Source organism: Canis lupus, chromosome 3 (genome assembly GCF_003254725.2).
Source record: "Canis lupus dingo isolate Sandy chromosome 3, ASM325472v2, whole genome shotgun sequence".
NCBI classification, from domain to species: Eukaryota; Metazoa; Chordata; class Mammalia; order Carnivora; family Canidae; genus Canis; species Canis lupus.
In genome coordinates, this window is record NC_064245.1 from 60,235,676 (window position 1) to 60,256,543 (window position 20,868).

General features: G+C 54.4%; 1 protein-coding gene across 3 annotated transcripts in view; it reads right to left on the minus strand.

Annotated features, from left to right (window-relative positions):
* Window positions 1-1,750: 1,750 nt before the first annotated feature.
* The window catches only part of ACOX3 (acyl-CoA oxidase 3, pristanoyl), a 54,262-nt gene continuing 35,144 nt past the window's right edge, over window positions 1,751-20,868 (minus strand). For all 3 annotated transcript variants that reach the window (XM_025436872.3, XM_025436871.3, XM_025436874.3), the window contains exons 14-18: window positions 16,071-16,186; window positions 11,656-11,830; window positions 9,829-9,896; window positions 7,783-7,869; window positions 1,751-4,874 (exon numbers count right to left, since the gene is read on the minus strand). In XM_025436872.3, the coding sequence (XP_025292657.3) occupies window positions 4,755-4,874; window positions 7,783-7,869; window positions 9,829-9,896; window positions 11,656-11,830; window positions 16,071-16,186 (566 nt within the window). In that variant the 3' untranslated portion in view covers window positions 1,751-4,754. The remainder of the gene's footprint in view (window positions 4,875-7,782; window positions 7,870-9,828; window positions 9,897-11,655; window positions 11,831-16,070; window positions 16,187-20,868) is intronic.

Sequence of the window (20,868 nt, forward strand, 5' to 3'; positions counted from 1 at the left end):
CAACTTGAACCTGGACCTAACTCCAAAGCTGGTCCTTTTCAGATGCTGCCACCAACCCCTCCAGGCCACCAGAAGGAACATCTGGTCAGGGTTTTTAAGTATGATGACCTAAGAAAACATTCCTAAAAACGTATTTTGTTTTTACAAGCCTTGATCTGAGTGACGACGAAGAATTTCAAGAGATGTCAGAAATGTTTGCAAACCACATTTGTGCACCTGGAACAGACACCCAGGAGCTTTTTTCATATCTGGTCTTTGCACCCCAAGCCTCTGGCCTTTGTAAGACCAAAGTCGAGTTTTCTCTTGCGGGCCTCCTTGCTCAAGAGACTGGCAGGCCTACCTCTGAGCAAGCGTGTAAAGGGAGTAACCATGCTCACATGCCATTGCACGCGACCAGCACTTCCTTCCTCTGGGCATCACAAAGCTGAGCCACCTCCCTGGGTCACTGGACAGTCTGGCGGGACAGGAACCAGCTGAGGTCAGTCCTTGTGCTGGAAAGGAAACGGGGCGGGGGAGCTCTCCTGGCAGCTGCCAGGAGCCCTGGGTCCTCCAGAGCCTTAGTGACCTGGACTCAGGACCAATGCCCCCAGCCCATGAAAGTCTCTGGATAGAATTTTCAGTGACACCAAGTGGCTGTGAGGAAAGGATGAAAGCAAACCTGGGACTGAGTGGCATCGCCGTGTCCCCAGTCTGGAGGCGGAGGGTATCTTTCTGTTCCCCGTGGAGAGTGGACCTCCCACATGCATGTGTGGCCGAGCCACCCAGCTGAGCTGTTCTGCAGGTGCCTGGGGGGCCGGCCTGGCACTGGGGCTCCCTGTGGAGCGTCCATCGGCCCCACTCGTCTGTCATGAGCAGTTAGGCAGCCAGTGGCTCATGCACCCGGAGGCCATTGTCTGAAGCTGTGTGGCCACCCATCATCTTCTGACAGGCCCGCCATCTGGTGTGTAGGACATGCTCCATGTAGAGTCTGGGGTATGCCCAAACAGCCACATGAGCCATGTCCCATAGAGGGGAATCTTGTAAATAGGATGCACACCCTTGCATGGTGCCAGGTGTGGCTGGGTGCTGGGCAAATGCTGACCTTGTGGGAGGAGTGGTTCCAGGGACAAGACCACCTTCAAGAGTCAAACACTTAATGGACTGAGCCCCCCAGGGTTAGTCTCATAACTAAGATTTTCAAAAAGTGACTAAGTTACAAAGCAAATATACTAAAGTGAGATAGCTTTTTATTAAAAACAATATGAATAAATGGTCTTAGATGGGAAGACTACTCACCATAAAGATATAAATCCTCCTAAGAGTAATCTGTCGATTGAACAAAACCCCCAAATTCCAAAGAATCTTTCATTAATTTGGGGAAGGGAGAGCACTAAATTTGACAAAATAATACCAAAGTTTGCACGCCTAAGACATTTTTCTCAAAAGATGAGAGAGGCCTTGACTGCTCCAAAGGATACTGAAAAGTATGAAAGCCACAATAATGGAAACCATAGGAGCTGATGTAAGAAAAGACAGTAAGATAGAAAAGGGCAGAAATAGGCCTGGAAACGTCCATGATTCTGGCATTTGACGCAAGTGGCAGTGCTGAGGGGCCAGCCATCCGGGATCCCTATCTCACACCATATCTCAAGGCAAATTCCTGGTCAACCAAGAACTGTGATGCATGCTGAGAAAAACAGATGAAAGTAGAAACAATCTCAGAAAATGTTCCAAACATGACCTCAAAGGCTGAAGCAGAAAAGAGTCTTAGTTTTATATATGTAAGATTCCAAATTTTATTTTAAACTTCATGTTAAATAAAAATGAAGAAAATACAATCAAAAAGCAAATGATAAATGAGGAAAGGTAATAGGTAATACATGTGTCCCAGGTTTATTGTTCTTAATATGTAAAAGATATTTTTAAAGTCAACAAAATACGGTAAAAACTGAAAGCTCCATTAGACAAAAAGCAAGAAGGGGCAATCATCAGAGAGCATGTAAAGATAACCTACAAATAGCTGGGAAGACACGCCCAGCCTCCGTAGGGAGCATCTGCCCAGGAGGCACCAGTATTCCTTACCTCCCAGACTGGAACCAGGAGGACACCGCTGGTAGGGGCGACAGAGCAGGAAAGGCAGGTGCCTTCCCGGGAATGGCGTGATAATGGGGAGAGCTCTCAAGAGCCAGATGTGGTTTCTTACATGTTAGCCCACTTCAATGCTGACAAGCAAGGGACGAGGCTGATTCTGTCGTTCATGCTGTTTGAGTGGGGGCGCCCCGGGGATCTGCCCAGGCCATCTGGCCCTGCCAGGCTCTCACCCTGTGCTTGTCCTCCCTGGCTCTCCAACCTCTGACTCGGCGGCAGTAATATTACCAGTACTCGCTGGTCCCAGAGAGCCGGCTTCCAGGAGCTGACCCAGGCACAGAGCTGCTCCGAGCAGACACTCTCTACATTCCGCAGGAGCCTTGTTAATCTTGAACATTTGTGCTGCTTGACAGGAGAAATGCCTGAGAAATGCCCTTCAGCAGGAAAAAGAGTCCAGCCAGAGGATGGCCCCATGTCTGTTAGGGAGATCACAAGCACACACACGAGTGATGAGCACACAGAAGGGCCTCAGGAAAGGGGTGCACCACGATGCTACCAGAAGGCGGACGGACTGTCCACTGGGCCCCAGGCAGAGCGGACAAGACAGTCAATGTTCAGGCCTCAGGCCTCAGAGTGGCATGAGGCAGACCCGCACGAATCCAGGACAACACTGAACCCAATGCTGTGCCCTCTGGCCCCAAAGGAAATGATGTATGAGCAGTGGTTCTTACTGAGAGTGGAGTTGTGAGTCAGATCTTCCTTGACACTTTCTACATCCTGAAATCGTGCCTGAGCTTGGTTTCACCGCTGGCTTCTGTAGGCTCTAGGGCATGCCAGCTGCCGGCTGTTGTTCTTGCAGGATGGAGGAGACCCCGTAAACCAAAACGTGGGTTCAGTCAAGTGAGCTGCATCCTTGGACGCTAGACCCTGGACTGCTTCTTGGAGCTGCTGGTAGAAGCCACCCACTCAGAGGTGGGCTACATTCAGGTGGACTGCTCCCCAGTTAAACTATGACATGGATACTAGCAACTGCTCACTCCGTGCTGCACTGAGCATGTCAGGATGGTCGCACAGGTGCTCTGGGCTGGACCACTTCCTGGCCGTTTGGCCCACGGCGGTGACTGAGGCTTTCAGGGTCAGTTTTCTCACCTGTAAGATGGATGTGCTCATAACTCCCCTCACATGGCTGTCTGATGGTCCAGGAGATGGAGATGACAAAGCCCTGCATGCAGTAAGTGTTCATTAAAAGCAGCTCCTCTCACCCACTCATTGCTGCTGGCCGTCCTGCGGTGTCCAGGGTGGGGTCGGGCTCTCCCTTTCTAGTCAACCACTATGGTAATTCCCAAAGCTGGAAATTCAGTCTTGAGAAACAGGTCCTGCCCTGGCCTTCACATGCTCAGAGGCACTTGGGGCTATTGGGAAACAGAACGCCATCCTCGTTCACCTGGCAACACCTGTGCTCTGTGGGTGCCCGGGTCACGTCTGCCCACTGTGCTGCTGAGTGGTTGTGCTGAGTGGGGGACACACGAGCAACCGTGTGTCCCTCCGACCTGGCCTCCACCGGAAGGCAGGCGTGCTCGCTGGTGCACAGGGCGGGGAGCTGCCGAGCAGCACGGGGCATGCTGCTGACAGCAGAACAGCCGGATCCGAGCTGCAAACTGGAATGAAGGAATCTGTGGACACAGCCGGCAGGTCAAGACTGTGAACTGACCAGACCAACGTTAATGCATTTATTTTCTTTGGAAACATTTCCTTGATGGAAACTTCTATTTCCATATAAAATGGGTTTTCTTCTCCTTAAAAATCTTAAACTACATCATTCAGGTAAGCTTAAAATAGGATTTAATTATATGATAAAGTCACACTAGTTGACAAAGAACCAGATTGGCATCATTAAGCACTTAGTGAAGCAGAGCTTTGTAAAAAAATAATAATAAAATCCCAGAATGCAAAAGATCATCTGACCAGAAAACCTCCGATTATGAGCAGCTGGCCTCCTCTTTGGCACACACAGCACATGCAAAGTCCTAATTATCCAAAACAAAAAGCAAAATCAAAACAAAAAAAACCCAGTCCATCAGGAAGAAGTGATCCCAGCAAATCTGGTTGGAAAGGCTGGCGCAGGACGAGCAGAAGTGCGTTCAGAAAGCAGCAGCAATATCCAGCATTGTCTTAACCAGAGGTCAACATCTTCATTAGCTTGATCAGTTTACTTAGACTGAGCTGTCATGGTGCTGTGATTACAAGCTTTGATTTCTTTTTTTTTGTTTTTCCAAGTCCCACTGGTTTATTTTTTGTTTTTATTTTTTTATTGGAGTTCAATTTGCCAACATATAGCATAACACCCAGTTCTCATCCCATCAAGTGCCCCCCTCAGTGCCCGTCACCCAGTCACCCCCTGCCCACCTCCCCTTCCACCACCCCTTGTTCATTTCCCAGAGTTAGAGGTCTCTCATGTTTTGTCTCCCTCTCTGATATTTCCCACTCATTTTCCCTCCTTTCCCCTTTATTCCCTTTCACTATTTCTTATATTCCCCGAATGAATGAGACCATATGTTTGTCCTTCTCTGACCGACTTACTTCCTTCAGCATAATACCCTCCAGTTCCATCCTCATCAAAGCAAATGGTGGGTATTCGTTACTTCTAATGGCTGAGTAACATCCCGTTGTATATATAGACCACATCTTTACAGCTTTGATTTCAAACTTCCTACACGGGGCTTATTTACAGTAAACTCCAACCACCACGATGGCCTCTTCAGCACTTCGCTCTCCTGAAGGACAGCGGTCCAGAGGTTCTTATAGAGCTACAAAAAACAAGCACATACATCAATAATAAACAAGATTCCTTAGACAGCCAAGGAGACAGACGCAGATGCCCTCATAAGCTTTTGTTGAAAACACAGTGAATTCTATGTCGCTTTTTAGAAAAGTTTAAAATGGTTTCATTTATATAATCTTTTTTTCTAACAGAAAACAACTGGGAAAGTGTAATACTTTAAAACATGTTTATGGTGACAGCTTCACATGTGTCCTCTTCTCTAGGAACTCCCGTAGGGGGTGGCCCGCACGGCTCCCGCAGGTGGGTGCCAGCTGTCTGCTCTGACACTTGCCTTCTCCCCTGGTGGCTGCCGGCTGGGTGGGTACCCGCACACGGACCCTCTCCACCTGCCCCTTCTGGGCCAGCGGGCCGCCTCCTCCAGCACACTCACACTGAACCCCTCCCGCCGGGCTGCCCCCTGGGAAAAGCAGAACAGCTTTTATTCCGGAGGAAAGCTGTGAGCCTTGTAGAAGCAGGTGACTGTGCTTCATCTGCCCCAGACACAGTGCCCAGGAGGACAGGTCTCCAGTCCACGGAGACACGGACGGAGCCTCTTGTGTACCTGGCTGGCTTCAACAAATTTTACTTCTTAATTTTACTTCTTCTTCTTCTTTTCTTTTTCTTTCTTCTTCTTCCTTCTTCTTTCTTTTCTTCTTCTTCCTCTTCTTCTTCTTCTTCTTCTTCTTCTTCCTCTTCTTCCTTCTTCTTCTTCTTCTTTTTTTTTTTTTTTTTTTTTTTTTTTAAGTATAAGGCTCCACACCCAATGTAGGGCTTGAACTCACAACCTGAGATCAAGGGTCGTGTGCTCCACCACTGAGCCAGCCGGGTGCCCCTTACTTTGAAGAATCCACTGTCCCTGCACCTGCTGAGTGCACTTGCTGGTCCCCTCCAGCTCTCTGCTCTGCTTGCTCTCACAGAGACACGGACTCAGGCTTGCTTTCTCTGCACAGGTGACATATCACAGTTTGGAGCACGATACTCCATTTAATGATCATTTTAAATAACCTCTGGCAGCCATATTTGTTCACTTAAAATGATCTTCCCGCCTAGCAGTACCTGTTTTAAACGTGTGCCATATAAACCTTCCTGTCAGGTGAGGTTTGGGGATTCCACCGTGGAATCCAGAGCCACAAAGAGCCTGTACCACAGGGATGCCCTCCTGCCCGTGAGCCAGGCTGCGCCTCTGCAGGGCAGGCACACAGGCAAAGGGCTCCAGTCCGCCAGCCGCTCTGGCTCCTTCCACACCAGCTAACACTCCCATGTGCTCGGGGCCTCCTATGATGCCATGTCCGGGTGCTCCGTGACGGGCACCACTCACATGTCTCTTCCTCAAGTGCCAGCCAGCCTGGTGCCTCATAAGCGCCCCCACAGGCATAGGCTAGCCCCTCTCCTGTGGCCTTATTGGCACATCCTCCTGCCTGTGCCCATTCGGGCCCTGGCCACACCAAGGGCTGAGGCCTGATCTCCTGTCTTCTCTCCAGGCAGTAGATCTCTACCCACATCCTGGCTCTGCTGCTTCCTGGCTGGGCAGCTATGGGCAGGCCACCTGGCTTCTCTGCATGTTGGGTTTCTCCCTGGCAAAGTGGTTTTTTCATAGGCCGTGTGGGAGAGAGCCAGATGCTCAGGCCTGCAGTCAGGGGACCGCAGGCCTCCATGGATGTTACTGTCTCCATGCCGGCCCGGGGACTTCTATCCTGCCCACCCCAGGGCCCAGTACCATCCCAACCCCAGGTGTGGCCTGGGCCGAGGTCAGGGTGCCTGCCTCCCTGCCGGGATAAGTCTGTTCCCCTGAGCACACATGGAGGGCTTCTGTTCCCTTACATTTAATCTCCACTGAGACACAGCAGAGTGGCAGCAGGTATCTCGGCATGAAGGACATGGCCGTGGGGGTGGGGGGTCAGGTGGGTCAATCCTGTTGCACTGCTCATAGTTGTAAGACCCCAGGCAAGTGGTAACACAGGGACAACACTCTAGCAGATGCTGAGCAGACCTCAGTGTTCATCACACTGAACATCACATAGCTCACAGGGATATGAGCTGGCTCAGTACTGAGCACCATAAGGGTCACACAGCAGGACAAAGTAGGGGCACCTGCCTGGAGTGCCAGAAAAGAGCTGAGAGGCAGTGTTCTGCTTAGACGTAATGAATGGAAGTGCTCCAGGCAGCAGCGAGAGCAGGTGCAAAGGCCCTGAGGCAGGAAAGCCTAGCATCATAGAAATGAATGGGGATGGTGAGGGTGGAGTCCTGAGGGCAGGAGGGGCATAGCATAAAATGACCTTGGAGAACCAGACAGCCAGAGGGCAGGCTGCCTGGGCTTGGGGTGCAGGAATGGGTGTGATGTGCATGCGGTTACGGGTATGAGGGCTGTTGCTGGAGGCCTCAGCAGAGGAGCAGCCTGACAGGATCACTCTAAGAGATCCTTCTGGAGCATGGCGGGGCAGGAGAGATCGGGGAGCTGAGCCGGGGCTGCTGGGAAGCAAAACTACCAGGGGTGAGTGGTCATTGATGGAAAGCCAGCATTGTGAGACATCAGGAGGACCCAGCTCTGGAAAGGGCTCCCGGGGGTGTGAGAACAGGGAACAGCCTTAGGGCCTGGCACTGGGCAGGGCTTGGGCTGACCCTGGTACCCCGGCCCAGTTAGGGTGTTGCTGCCACCGCACATCTCGGAGGCAGGCAGGCAGGCTGGGGTATGGCTAACTTGCCCCAGGCCACCCCGACCTCTCCTGGCCACCCCTCCAGTGCTGCCCAAATGTGACAACTTCCCGGGAGGCGCCAGGGCCCTCCTGGCCCATGCCACCATCTCAGACGCCGGAATGACCACCAGCAGCCCCCAGAGCAGCCCCCACACATGCTCGGATGCCTGGCATTTCCCACCCGGCCACCGGGGGACTCACCTCGCCGTCGGCTCTGCCAATCGGTGAGTCCAGGACAAAGTCGGGAGGGGCGATCACGTCCACCAGGGCAACCGCATCGTCTTTCAGCTGTTGGAAAACAAAGTCCATTCGCTTGGCAACCCCCAGAAATCTCCATGGTGACCACTGAGAAACAGAGCACTGGCCGTTTGTTGCTACAGCCCGCTAGCAACGGTAACCCTAGCAGGCGCGTGCGTGGCTTGATTACTAACGCATTATCTTTTCGTTGGCCTGCAACACAGATTCCCTCGGTGTGTGTCTGAATATTTTCACCATGTTGCTAATCACTCAAGACTTCCAATGCGTTAACCGTTTTTCAATAAGGTAGGAGCTGCTCGTAAAAGTGGCTCTGCAGCCCACTCACCGGCAAGCGTCCTCAGATTTGTGTCTGAATCCTCCCTGATCTGGGCAGCTGCTGCTGTAGCAGGGGAAAATGTGTCCGGAAAAAATGTGCCGGAGAAGGTGTTTATAGGCACCTGGGAAAGTCGACCTGTGAAGGCTGTCTGGTGCGCAGTGGTTTTAGGACTCCCCATCCCCTCCTGCAAGTGATTCTTCAACATGACACATGGAATTTATATGAGACTCCCAAGAACATTCTTGAAATGCAGAAACATTTTTTTCTTGAAATAATTGTGAAGTGTCCTGGTGGCACCAACCAGAGCTCTGGTGTGGGACAGTTTCAGCGACGCAGAGAGCAACAGGCCATCCCGGAATAACAAAGTCCACACGACAGAGGGGAGCAGGACACCTTCATGGTTCAGATGCTGCTCGTTAGTGCACCTGCTCCCTCACTCCACAGCCATGTGCCCTCTGCCCGCGCGTCACAGATGAATGAGCCCACCCACTTCAGATGGAACCGTTGGCAGAGCCAGGCCCCTTGTCTACATGGGGGTCAGCACACATGCCACGTAACAGCCCAAAATGGTCGGCTCAGTGGCCACCTCTGCCGAGGCCGCAGCAACACACCCACAGATGATGCATAAGTGAACTGCCGGACGGGGCTGGCACCCCCTCCACCTGTCTGACCCATGACCCAGGCCTCCCTGGTAGCAGATAGGGACAAGGCGTCAGCTGCCTGCCTGCCTGCCTGGGCCACAGCCGCCAGACGCGGGTTCCGGGGGACATGGCTATTTGGGAGCAAGGTGAACATCTGCTGCATTTTTTGTAAACAGCAACCCCCCCCCCCCCACCCCGGAACACACAAAGGAAACCCTTCTAGTCACTGGCTTTACTGGAAAGAACCTACACGTGGCCACACCCCGGTACAGTGCAGTCACAGTCACACACTGATCCAGAACCCCAGAGATTGGGGGCTGGCTGCTGGTGAACTGAGTCAGGGAGGGGCTGAAAACCAGTGGCAGAGGTGTCACCTGGAACCGCACTGACTCTGAGTGCCAAGGAGAAATGAAGTGTCAGGTCGCCAGTCCTTTGAGACTTCTAATAAAATTATATCCCATCAAGAGGAGAGAGGACTCTGCCAGCTACCGTCACCCAATCTGGCGGCACCAGCACGCGCGGCCCTTTCACTGTAAGTTAGTCAAAATCAAAGATAAACAGCCTCGGTCACACAGGCATGTGTCCACGGCCAACAGCCGTGGGGCTGCAGTGAGCGATGGGACGGCACCGCTCCAGGCCATGTCCGCCCCTGCAGAAAGGCCCCCTGGACCGAGCGCCACTACAAAATAAAGTGGGGGCTCAGTCCATGTGACTCTTCTGGGTGACAAAGGTCAAAGAATACAATACACAAGAAAACTACCCTGAAATGAAGTTAGTCGGCGGCTGAGTCCCTTGGAATGCTTGAGAGAATTGCCAAGGCGGCTGTACGAGGTGCGTTCCAGACTACGGATTCTAAGACGTTCCCTAAAAGCTACTCTTTCCTAACATTTCTGACAGAGCCATATTTTCTTAAATCTTCCTGCTCTTGTTTGATGTTTTACACGCTCGAATGTGTGGGAAGCAAAGGCGGGTGTGTGTCAGTGGTTACACGTAACATGGGAATTGTGATGACCAAGAGTGACTGCAGCTCACCTGTGAACACAGGGTCAGGATGGCGTTCTGGATCATTTTTCCTGCTTCCTCACCAGAAAAGTAGCCACCTGTAAGCACAGGACTGGTTACACCAGGGTCTGGTACCCGAAGCCCACGTTACCCCACCAGGTGCCCCCTTTGTGTGAGAAGGTCTCCCCTCTGCAGGAATACGCTGGCTGGGGCCAGGGTTCCCATGTCCCCTTCCCATCACTGTGCAAGTGCCAGGAGGTCACAGCCAGGCTAGGAGACCTCCTCGACCATTACCACTATCACTCCCACCTCCACCTCTACCACTACCATCACCTCTATTACCATCACCTCCACCACCATCACCCCAACTCCACCATCATCACCTCCACCTCTACCACCATCACCCCCACCTCCATCACCATCATCCCTACTACCTCTACCATCACCTCCACCACCATCACCCCTACCTCCATCACCCCATCCCCCACTACCTCTACCATCACCTCCACCACCATCACCCCCACCTCCATCACCATCATCCCCACTAACTCTACCATCACCTCCACCACCATCACCCCCACCTCCACCACCATCACCCCTACCTCCATTACCCCATCCCCCACTACCTGTACCATCACCTCTACCACCATCACCCCCACCTCTATCACCCATACCCCCACCGCCATTACCCCCACTTCCACCACCACCCCACCACCACTACCATCACCTCTACCACCATCACCCCCACCTCTAGCACCACCATCACCTCTACAGCCACCATCATCATTACCCTACCTCCATCACCCTCACCTCCACCACCACCATCACCTCCATCACCACCATCATCATCATCCCCAGTGCCATTAACTGCACCACCTCCACCTCTACAACCACCACAGTGGGCTTGCGGTGGCATCCATTGAGCTCAAGGCCACAGCCTGTGCATTTGAGTGCACAATCTTCTCTTTGATTTTTGTGAAGAAAACTGTCCATACATCAGAGTTGTCAAGTCTTAGTGCATGGTCTCCTGCCCTACACCCTGCCACTCCCTGGGTTCAAAGCCCACTCTCCATTGTAAACCTAGCCACATGCTCTCACCGCCTCCTCAGAGCAACACCAGCCCTGAGCAGGAAGACCTTGTTCTTGGTGAGGGGAGTAGGACAAAGAGTCTTACTCTTCAGGAAGTCCACATATATGCACAAGACATGAACAGATATATAGTCTGACTGTAGCATTAACATGTCCCAGGAGATATTAGGGAAAAATGGTCTGAAAATGTTCCTTAGAAGGATAATAATGGAGAAAGATGGAGGAATTCAGGCTTACACCATTTTCACCAATCTCCAATTTCACTCCACGGCCATGTGCCCTCTGCCCATGCGTCACAGTGGAATGAGCCCGCACATTGGTATGTGGAATCAGTCCACATACCACCTCCTCCAGGAAGCCCCCCTGGATCCACAGGCTGGCATTCCTGAGGGTGTCTCCCAGCAGCCTGGGCTTGTGTCTATCTGGGCCTCATGGTCCTGGAGGTGTGGGTTTCAGCTCTCTATAGACCAGCTCCCTGCCTGGCTAGTACGGGTCTTCTGGGAATATTCTCTGAACTGAACTGGAAACAGACTTCAAACTCTGAATAAAAGGGAAACGTTGTCCTGTCCTGATGTTGCTTTTTTTAACATGGAATCCAGGCTCACCTGCCCCCGGTCTCCCCCAGCCTGTGATGAATGCTTAGTACACACACATGGAAGGTAACATCTCACAGGGGAGGCAAAGTTCCTGGACAGGACGTGGCTGGATTCCAGGTAGGACAGGGCGGGGATAGGGCGGATGGACAGGTGTCCACTGCCCAGGCCTTACCTTGGTAGAGCAGGGCCATGTGCTGGCTCAGGGTCCACAGGGCGTAGAGGGCACTGAGCCGCCCCAGTATGGCCCGCAGCGGGGGCGGCACGCTGGGCTGGTGTGTGTACTCGTGGAACCTCCGCACCACCGTGAGCTCCAGGAACGCCAGAGCCAAGGGACGGCAGTAGTACACCTTAAAATAAAACACAACAGAGCCGTCGACCCCTGTGAGCAGGCGGCTGGGGCCCCAGTTACAGTGTGCTGGGGGCGGAAGAAGGAAGCCTTAGGAACACAGACCCAGACCAGAGTGCCAGTGCATGCCCTGGAGGGACACTGACACCAAGTGACGCTGCGCATGGAAGGGGGCACAGCATGAGAATCACCCACATGCGAACAGCACGGGAAGGCCAGCGCCCAGAGGCAGCCTGGGCTGAGGCCGGCGCTCATGTGCTCCTCGACCTGGGGAAGCCCAGTGACCGCTCTCTGCTTGGCCCCACCTGGAACGCACAGGGACAACCGTGCCTGGCCCTGCAGCACAGGGGCACCCCCGGGAGGTGTGAGGGCACACAATGGGTCCTCCCTGGCACAGAAGGCACTCAGCAGGCCACCCCAGCTGCTCTGGCCCCACAGAGGAAACTGTCTCCCGTCCCGCTCATGAATCCGTCCAGAAGCAAGCAGTGCTAACTGCAGCTGAGACGCGGGACCGCTCCCAGCTGGGTTGCATTTGCAGAAGGAGCTCTGATGCCCGCTGTGTCTGTGAGCAGAGGCCACTGCAGATCCTCTGGTCCCAGTGTTTGTCTTCACCTATCAGCCCCAGAGCCCACTGATCATCAGCTTCATTAGCTTTTCTTTTCCCCTCTTCACTGTGTCATCATACCAGATTTGTTCTATTTAGAACAATAACACTGGTCATGATGAGCACATGTTGCCTTCATGTGGCAGGCACAGGAGCTGTGTCTACACAGGACCCTGGCTGGTTGGGCCGAAGGGCTGCATGACGGCTCTGCCAATCAGGTGTCAGCCCACCCTGCATGTCATCTGAGAATCTGAAATGACACCTGTGGAGCCCAGGGTTTGAGAGCTGCGTGTGCTGGGTCCAGAAGGCTACGTGGGCCCCAGAGTGACAGCCACGCTGGGCCGGGGACGCAGGAGGCCTGAGAGAGACGTGGCACTGCAGCAAAGGCCAGTGGCCCTGAGACGCCATGAGCCAGAGAGCAGGTCCGCTTCTGCTGGCTCTAGCTCCAGACCCCACAAGGCCTGCGACACTTGACGCCAGGGGCTCTTTGCTCGGGTAAGTTTGTCCCCAGGGACATCTACCACCATCAGATGCATCCTCGGTTGTCAAAACTCAGGGGTGCTGTTGACATCATTGTGGGGGGAGGTGAGGTGCTGCTGAGCATCGCACAGTGCACAGGACAGGCCTCCCAAGAACTGTCCGTGGATGGGACTGGATGGAGCCTCTGCTCCCCAGGCTCCACTAGGCGGGGACGTGTGGTAAGGCCACAGTTCTGCCTTGGCTCCTGCACCATCCATTGACCCTCCAGTGCTGGGCTGTTTAAGTGTCCCCTCTGGGAGTCTGATGAGACTCTTCCTGGACTCCAGGAGGCGGGGGGTCAGCTGTCGCTCTGCAGCCCCGAACCTGGGGCTAGTGCTCGCAGAGAGGAGCACTCAAGGGCAGGGCCGGTCACCCGTGAAGACTCTGGAGGGGCAGCCCTGCCCCCAGCCCTGTCACGAGGGCAGCCCCTCCCACAAGCCCCTGTCCCCATGAAGCCATAAACCAGCCAGATCAAGCTATCTGTTTCTGCTGTGCTCCAATTCCTGAGGATATTTGCACATTAGCAAATAATGAACGATTCAGGCAAAAAATGAATTCCTAATTGTCCAGGTTCAGACATCAGTTCAGGGCAAAGACCCAGGCCCTGGGTTTGGCGCTGGGTTCCCTGCCGGCCCCTCGCACAGCTGAGCTGGATGACCTAGGGCATCTCTCTTGGCCTCGACTGCTTCATCCATGAGAGAAGACAGCAGGAAATGACATGTGTCAGGAGCCCCATGTGCAGCTGGGGATGGGTGGGCGAGGGAGGGGGCGTGCTCAGCTGCCTTCTGAGGCAGACAGCTCTGGACAGGGGCTGGCTCCAGGAACTGGGGAAACCCGTGACCCACTTTTTTACATTTTCTCACTTTGAACATGGGAGGGTATTACTCGGCCAAAAAAGGCAATAAATGCATCTTTTTCACTGCCAGTCTGCGTAGGTGCACAGCAAGGGGCAGCTGTTTCTGAGGGGAGGCGAGAGAGGAATGCGCTCCCCCACTCCGAGTCTGAGTCAGCACACTCTGGATTTTTTTCTTTAAAGATTTTAAATATTTACTCGTGAGATGCACAGAGAAGCAGAGACACAGGCAGAGGGAGAAGGAGGCTCCCTGTGGGGAGCCCGATGTGGGACTTGATCCCAGGACCCTGGAATCAGGCCCCGAGCTGAAGGCAGACACTCAACCACTGAGCCACCCAGTGTCCTAGCACATTCTGGATTTTAAGGGAAGCAGGGAGTAGCTGCCCCAGAGAACACAGCAGCCCACCTCGCCATGCCCATGGGACACCGTCCTTCACCTGCACAGCCCCAGTTCGTGCTCTGGAACCCCTGTGCCTGCTACCTTGTACCAGCAGCCGGTTCCCCGCCAGGAACCCTTCCCCACCAGGACATTCTGCGGTCATGCCACATGAGCTTCCCTGGCCTGCAGTCTGTCTCCTGACTTTATTTACAGAAATGGTGAGCATTTATATAGTCAGATCTGAATACTTTCTCTCTTTTACGGTTTCTAGTTTCCTGTCTTAAGAAGGCGCGTCCCATACCAAGGCCATGTAAACGTTCTCCGCAATTTTCCTCTCACACCCTGTGGCTGCTCAGGTCACTGTATGGGAAGGGGCTACATCCCCCTTGGAACCCATGAATGTCCAGCCCAAGCTGTGAGAGCTGACCCAGTGCTCTTAGCACACTCTGTGATCCAGACCAGCGGTGGAAAATGCAAGACTGCACTTGGGTCATTACCTCCCTCCAGGCCTCATGCTGCTCCATGCACCTGCACTCCAGCCAATGAGTGCCGATCAGCCCAGCAGCCCTCCCTGGGGACCCAGAGCCCAGGCTGGCCTCGCCCTCTCCTGTTCTCTTCTCTGCGCGACTCACTGAAACGCTGCTACGAAGTCCCTTAATGAAGGTCTAAAGGTGAATTGTTTCTAAAATGGCTGAGCCCCTGCTTGGGTTCCATTGTCAGGGAGCCAGACATGGGGTGGACTGGTAGGGGTGCAGAGGGACAGGCACCTCTAGGTAGTGTTCCAGGATTCAGGTGGCATGGGAATGAGGGCCTCTTGCGCCCGCCATATCTTTGAGGCCTTGGCTTGTGAGTCAGGGGGAGGACCTCCACTTTCACTCCAATAGTGACAGCCTGACAGGCGGGGAAAGGGGTGATGTGGGACAAGCTAATGCACTCCTGTCAGTGTCCAAAAGACTAAGCTTGCTGGGGCCCCAGCCATTCCAGAAGGATCATTTCCATGCCCCCTATTTTTGTGGCACTTAAGTCAAGTTTACTGACTGGGGCCACCCACGAAACTTATTTACTGTATAACCTACGTTCGAGCTGCTTTTATCAATCCAGGCCTTTGCAAGAAAGATGCCATCCTGTTCCTCACCTCCGCACCTGGTGCAGGTGCTCCTGGCTGCATCTGACCAAGCGCTCAAGCTGCCCATCACGATGTAACAGAAGGGGTCAGGAGCCTTTGGAGGAGATGGCCAGATGTGGACACGGAGTTCCCAAAGGACATGAAAAGAGCCTCATGAAACAAGACCAAGGAGAAGGAATGGCCCCAGTTCTAGAAACTTCTCATGTTTCCTTTATCTGTGGCCTCCCAAATGACACCGATCACTCCAGATATACTGGCTGTATGGGTCACAACAGGCCAGATCCAGATGCAAGCAGGCGTTTTAGAGAGGGCTGCTTTGACGCTATAGATTGCGGAATGTGGGAGCCAGCCCCGTCCAAGTACAAAATCCAAAGCCACCCTGGACCATTCCCACCAAGGCTCCCTGAGAAGGGTAGCAATGACCTGAGAGAAACCCGGTGTGACCTCACATGAGTCACCAAGCTGTTGCTGGCCAGCCAGGAGGGACCAGGACTGGTGTCTGGCCCCACATCCCAGCGTCCCCGCTGTGACAGTGACAGTTCTGGGTGCTGCCAGATGCTGCCAGGCACCTTGAATACAACACCCACAGTCCAGGGAGTTCTCTGTAGCAAACCAAGGTGCAGAGACCTGCCCATGCGCCCGAGGTCCCAGGGGCCGAAGGGCTTGGCTTGCCACCCCCAGGACATTCAGTTTCCCCAGGCCACGGCAGCACAGGAACTTAGGGCAAAATAAAAAAGCAAATTTTAAAACAAATATGTACCTGACTGTTGTTTCTTGCTTCAAAGTCATTCCTTCCTGATCTTTTCTCTTCATTTAATTTTTGGTAACTCTCAAGGAGAAGGTAACAAACCAACCACTCGTATGCCGCCAGAGGGACTTCAAAACAAGAAACAGAAAAAAAAAAAAAGTGACAATAAAGTATCTACTGTCTGCAGAGCACTTACCAGGGAAAGGTGCTGCCGAGAGCAGCTCGGGCAGATGGAGTGATCTTCAGGACGAGTGCGAGAGCCGGGCTAGCTCCCAGACAGGGACACTGAGGCACAGGGAGGGCCCAGCTCTAGGTTGGGACAGGCCCAGGGGAGGGCATCCCCTGGCTCTAAGGCCACCCCGGTTTCTACACTAGTCCAGCAACCAGAGGCCAGGGAGCCCCAGAGCCACCTTTGGGGTGAGCATTGTTTTGGGACAGCTGCAAATTCTGGCTGGTGCTCACGTGCTTAGTCTGACGGGACAGAACACATCCCCCGTGTCACTAGGGATTTGCATGGACACCAAGGACAACTTTGTGGCAGATGGCGGGTGAGCAGCAGGAGGAAGGGGTGCCCGTTCACTGGCCAGCCTGGCCATCAGCCTCTGTGGGGCTGGTGGGCAACTGAGCTGGGAGTTCCTATTGGTCCTCCTGGGGCCCCAGCCCAGGCATGTCCCTCCCAAGGAGCACTAAGGGAGGAGAAGTGCCCTAGACTGTAGACAGGCACGCACTGGATGGGGTGGAAGAAAGACCCATGGGAAAAACCTCAGGGCATCCCTGCCCTGCCCTCTCCCTGCCCCCAGTGCTGTGCCACATCTGTGGACGGCTCGCCTCCTCGTCACATCTCAGCCAGAGATGACGCAGACGCTGACACAGCACATCCTATGTACCAGGCAGGTTCCAATCTCCTCGGAACACCCAGCCAAACAGAGCTGCTACCTGCCCGATGAGGACACAGGGCAGGAGGAGGTGCCCAGGGTACAGAGGGGGAGGGTATGAGTCATCTGACCTGGTCATGTGGCCCCGATCCACACCGTCACCAGCCCCTACCCTCCAGCCCTGGCACAGGCAAGCCCTTTTGCTCCGCAGCTGTTCTGGACTCAGACCCCCAGGAGGGGCCATGGGGACCAGGCCACACTGGATTTGGGCCCAAAACCTGGGCAAGTGGTCCTCGGGATTCCTCCTGCATCACACAGCCCGGTCCCAGGAAGAAGACAGGCAACCCTCACTGGGGACCCGTTGCAAACAAGCTGGTGCCTCTGAGGCCTCCTCTGCACAGCTATCTTCAGGCCGTGCCAGAGTCCTGCCAGGTATGGTCACTCCAACAGAAGCCTCCAAAGGACATGCCCACATCCTGATCCCAAACCTACAAACATCTTTCTTGGGAAAAGATAGACAGAATCAGTTAAGGATCTCAAGAGAAGATTCCCCAGGAGTGGTGGGCCCCAAACCCAACAATAGTGTTCTATTGGGATCAGAGGGGAGATACACGCATGGGGTAGGCCATCGGGGTAGAGGAGCGATGGAGCCATGTGGGCATGAGCCCAGGAGCAGCCGGGGTCCTGGAAGCTGGAAGAGGCAGGAAGGACCCACCCCCCCCCAGCCCTGAGCCTCTGGAGGGAGCGCAGCCCTGCCCACGCCTTTTGTCCAGAGCTGCCAGAGAGAAAAATGTCTGTTGTTTCCGGGTCCTCCCGCACTCCCCACGCTGGTCACTGCTACTGCATTCCAGCTGTCCCTTCTCCTAGCCCCAGGGCTCCTACACATGTCTGCTGGGCACTCAACTCCTCGAGTGACACCTGAGCTAACAGCAGCATCACACCTCTTCTCCCCAACTCCCGGGCCTTCATTCTCACCCAGCCATCTATCCAGTGAGCCCCTCAAGACCAGCCAGACACCTGCCAACCACCTCCCTGCCCTCCCACCCTGCTTCCATCCCTCCCCCATGCTGCCCTTGTCTGGGTCCCCACTTCTTAGCCATGTCCCCTTCTGAAGCAGGGCTCTGACCGCCACGTGCCCACAAGGCAAGGCGTAGATGACTGGCCCCAGCTCACTGGCTGGCACAGGCCCGGTCTGGGTGTTGCCTGCCATCTGACCATGTTCCCATACCCTGAGCTCCTGTATGGCTGTCCATTCCCACACAACCTCCTCTCAAGGTGCAAGACCCGCCACAGAGCTGGCTGCCAGGGCAACAGTGCTCTCCCTACATCTGGTTGCCCAAGGGGGTTTTCAGATGGTGGCCCCCAGCATGTGGCAGCCAGCCCCAGCAAGAGTGAACCACATAGCCCCGGCCCTACCAGGCTCAGCATGGGGATGACCACATCCCCCCAGTGTACCACAGGGGACACTAAGGGCTCGGAGAGGTTAAGTATCCAGCCCTAGGTCATGCTGACGTCAGAGCCTGAGGTCCCATGACTGCACCATGGAACCCCAGTGAACAGATACAATGTGAGCCCACTGCCCTGTATGTACACATGGCTGTCAGAAGCACACATGCTGAAACACAATTACTTAATATTTTTGCAAATTAGCCAATTTGACCAGAACAAACGGGCCTCATACTGTCAGGGGACAGCGCAAATCCTCAGATGCACAGGATGGTCCTCAGCACACATGCCTGTATGTGAATCGAAGGAAGCAGAGACAACAGGCCATGCCCGCCCCTCCCTCTCCAAATAAACAACTCATCCCCCGAAGGGAAATCTCTCCGACCTTCCTGACAGGCAACGCTCGGTACAGAGGGGTCTGACGTCTCCAGTCCTACAGAGCACGAGGCTCATAAAGATTTCACGTAATCTTCACCACAGATCCCGCCAGCACATGCCAGGGCCGACACGCGGGATGGGCTGACCATGGGTCCCAGAGATGAGGGGCCGGCCACGTGCCACATGCGCCCTCCTCTGCGTGGACAGTGACGTCAGCACTCAGTGTCACTTTCACCAAATGAATTTTAGTTCCGTTTTTTTCCTCTAGAAAATGTTTTTACTTTGTTGGATCTTGCAAAAACCAGGGCACTCACAGGAAAAACAGATGACGCGGCCTGGCACATTTCCTGCTGTAGATACGCAGGAGGGGCCCCTGGTTGCACGGTGTCTGTGAGGGAGGGACTGGACTGAGTGCTGGGCACGTCCAGAAGCTGGCAGACCACTTGTTTACTATTGGGTTTTACAACGGGTGATGGTTTTAGAGGAAATAACGCTGGTTGGGTTGATGTTATAAGAAGCATAAGCTCATTTTCTAGTGTTTTCTGTAGCAACACTTGGCTGAGGAGCTCTGTAACCATCTGAAATAGATCTTTAAGTGCGTCCTGCTTCCTACGGTTACTTTACAAAGGCAGGTGAAGACCTGTTAGGTTGGTTATCATCAGGAAAACCATGACAACATCTGGCAACCAATAAGAAAGAAAACACTTATGAGCAGGAGCTTTCTAGAGGATGGTGATGATGATGATGGTGGAGGAAGTGGCTGGGACATCAGCCCAGCCTGGATTACACTCTTGCTCCGGCCGCTGACTTGGATTGGGGCGGCCCAGTCTCCTCTCGGGAAGACGGGCGCAGTGCGTGCAGCCCTGCGGGGCCGAGTGGAGAGTGAGGTGGGTGTCCTCGGTGCCCACAGCTGCTGATGCTGTGAAGCCACAGGCTCTCGGCCTCTGATAAGCAGGCGGGTGGTGGCCCCCAGGCCCGGGGGATGCTCACTCTGAGGTCTCCTGATACAGGGCCAGGTGCCCTCCTCCCATGACAAAGGTGCTCTGCTAACAGTGCTCGGTGGAACAAAGGGCGTCTTCGTGATGACTTCTGTGATGGAGAGTAGAGTCCGCGTGGTTGTATTTACAACAGTGACCGGTGGTTCCTGAGCATGTACATGGTACCAAGCACGGCGCTGAGCGCTGCAATCAGCTCCCGCGACCCAAGAGCCTGACGGAGCAATTACAGCTCTTCCCAGGGTTCGGCCAGCAGGCCTGAGGCGGGAAGGGGTCGCCCCCTTGCTCTTCTGGCAGTGGGGCTGCGCTTCCAGGTCCCCGGGGGGCTCAGCAGAAGGGCAGCTCCCGCCTGGCCAGGACACAAGCCCCACAGTTCATCACCATCCCACAGGAGCAGTCTCCAAGGGGCGTGTAAACCAGTGTTTCGGGTAGCAGCATGAGGCACTTGCCCTTGGTGCTCATAGGTCAGATGAAGGTGAGGTTCATGACGTTTCTGCTGTGGCTTCAAGTGTTGTGTTTGGCAGGGGATGTGACAGAAAAAGGAGTGGGACCCCGTGGGAGGCATTCCCTTCCTTTAGTGACATTCCCATTTGGGGGAAGCGGGGACGCAGGCTCAGGGCAGGAGTTCCACCACCGTTCCTTCTGCAGGTCTCATCCCACACTCATTAGGAGGCTTCCAGGAGCTGCTGGGGGGACGCTGAGCTTCGGAGCACAGCAGGCTCGGCTGGACCCGGGCTCCTCGCTTGCACTGTGGATGTGCTGCTGGACCTCCCAGAGCCCGGGGGCCGGAGCAGGAGCAGAAGGAGGTGACCCCAGGATGGGACCAGAGCCTTAGCAAGCTCCCTCCAGCAGAGAAGCTCCCCCTGAGCCCTGGCACTCTGGTTCACACCCACTGCTGCCATGGTCACTGCCCTGTCCAGGACACCCTCCTATCTCATGTCCCTCTGTTCCTACAGTGGCCAGAACGGACTTTTCTCCAGAGTAACATTTTAGAGTGAATCATCACAACGAACACCCAGACCCAAGTCAGTGAGCAGCTCTCTTGCTCAGAATCGAGTGTTTCCCACAGCCCTAGTGCACTCCACCGAGCACATCCTTCCCACGGTGCCCCTGTGG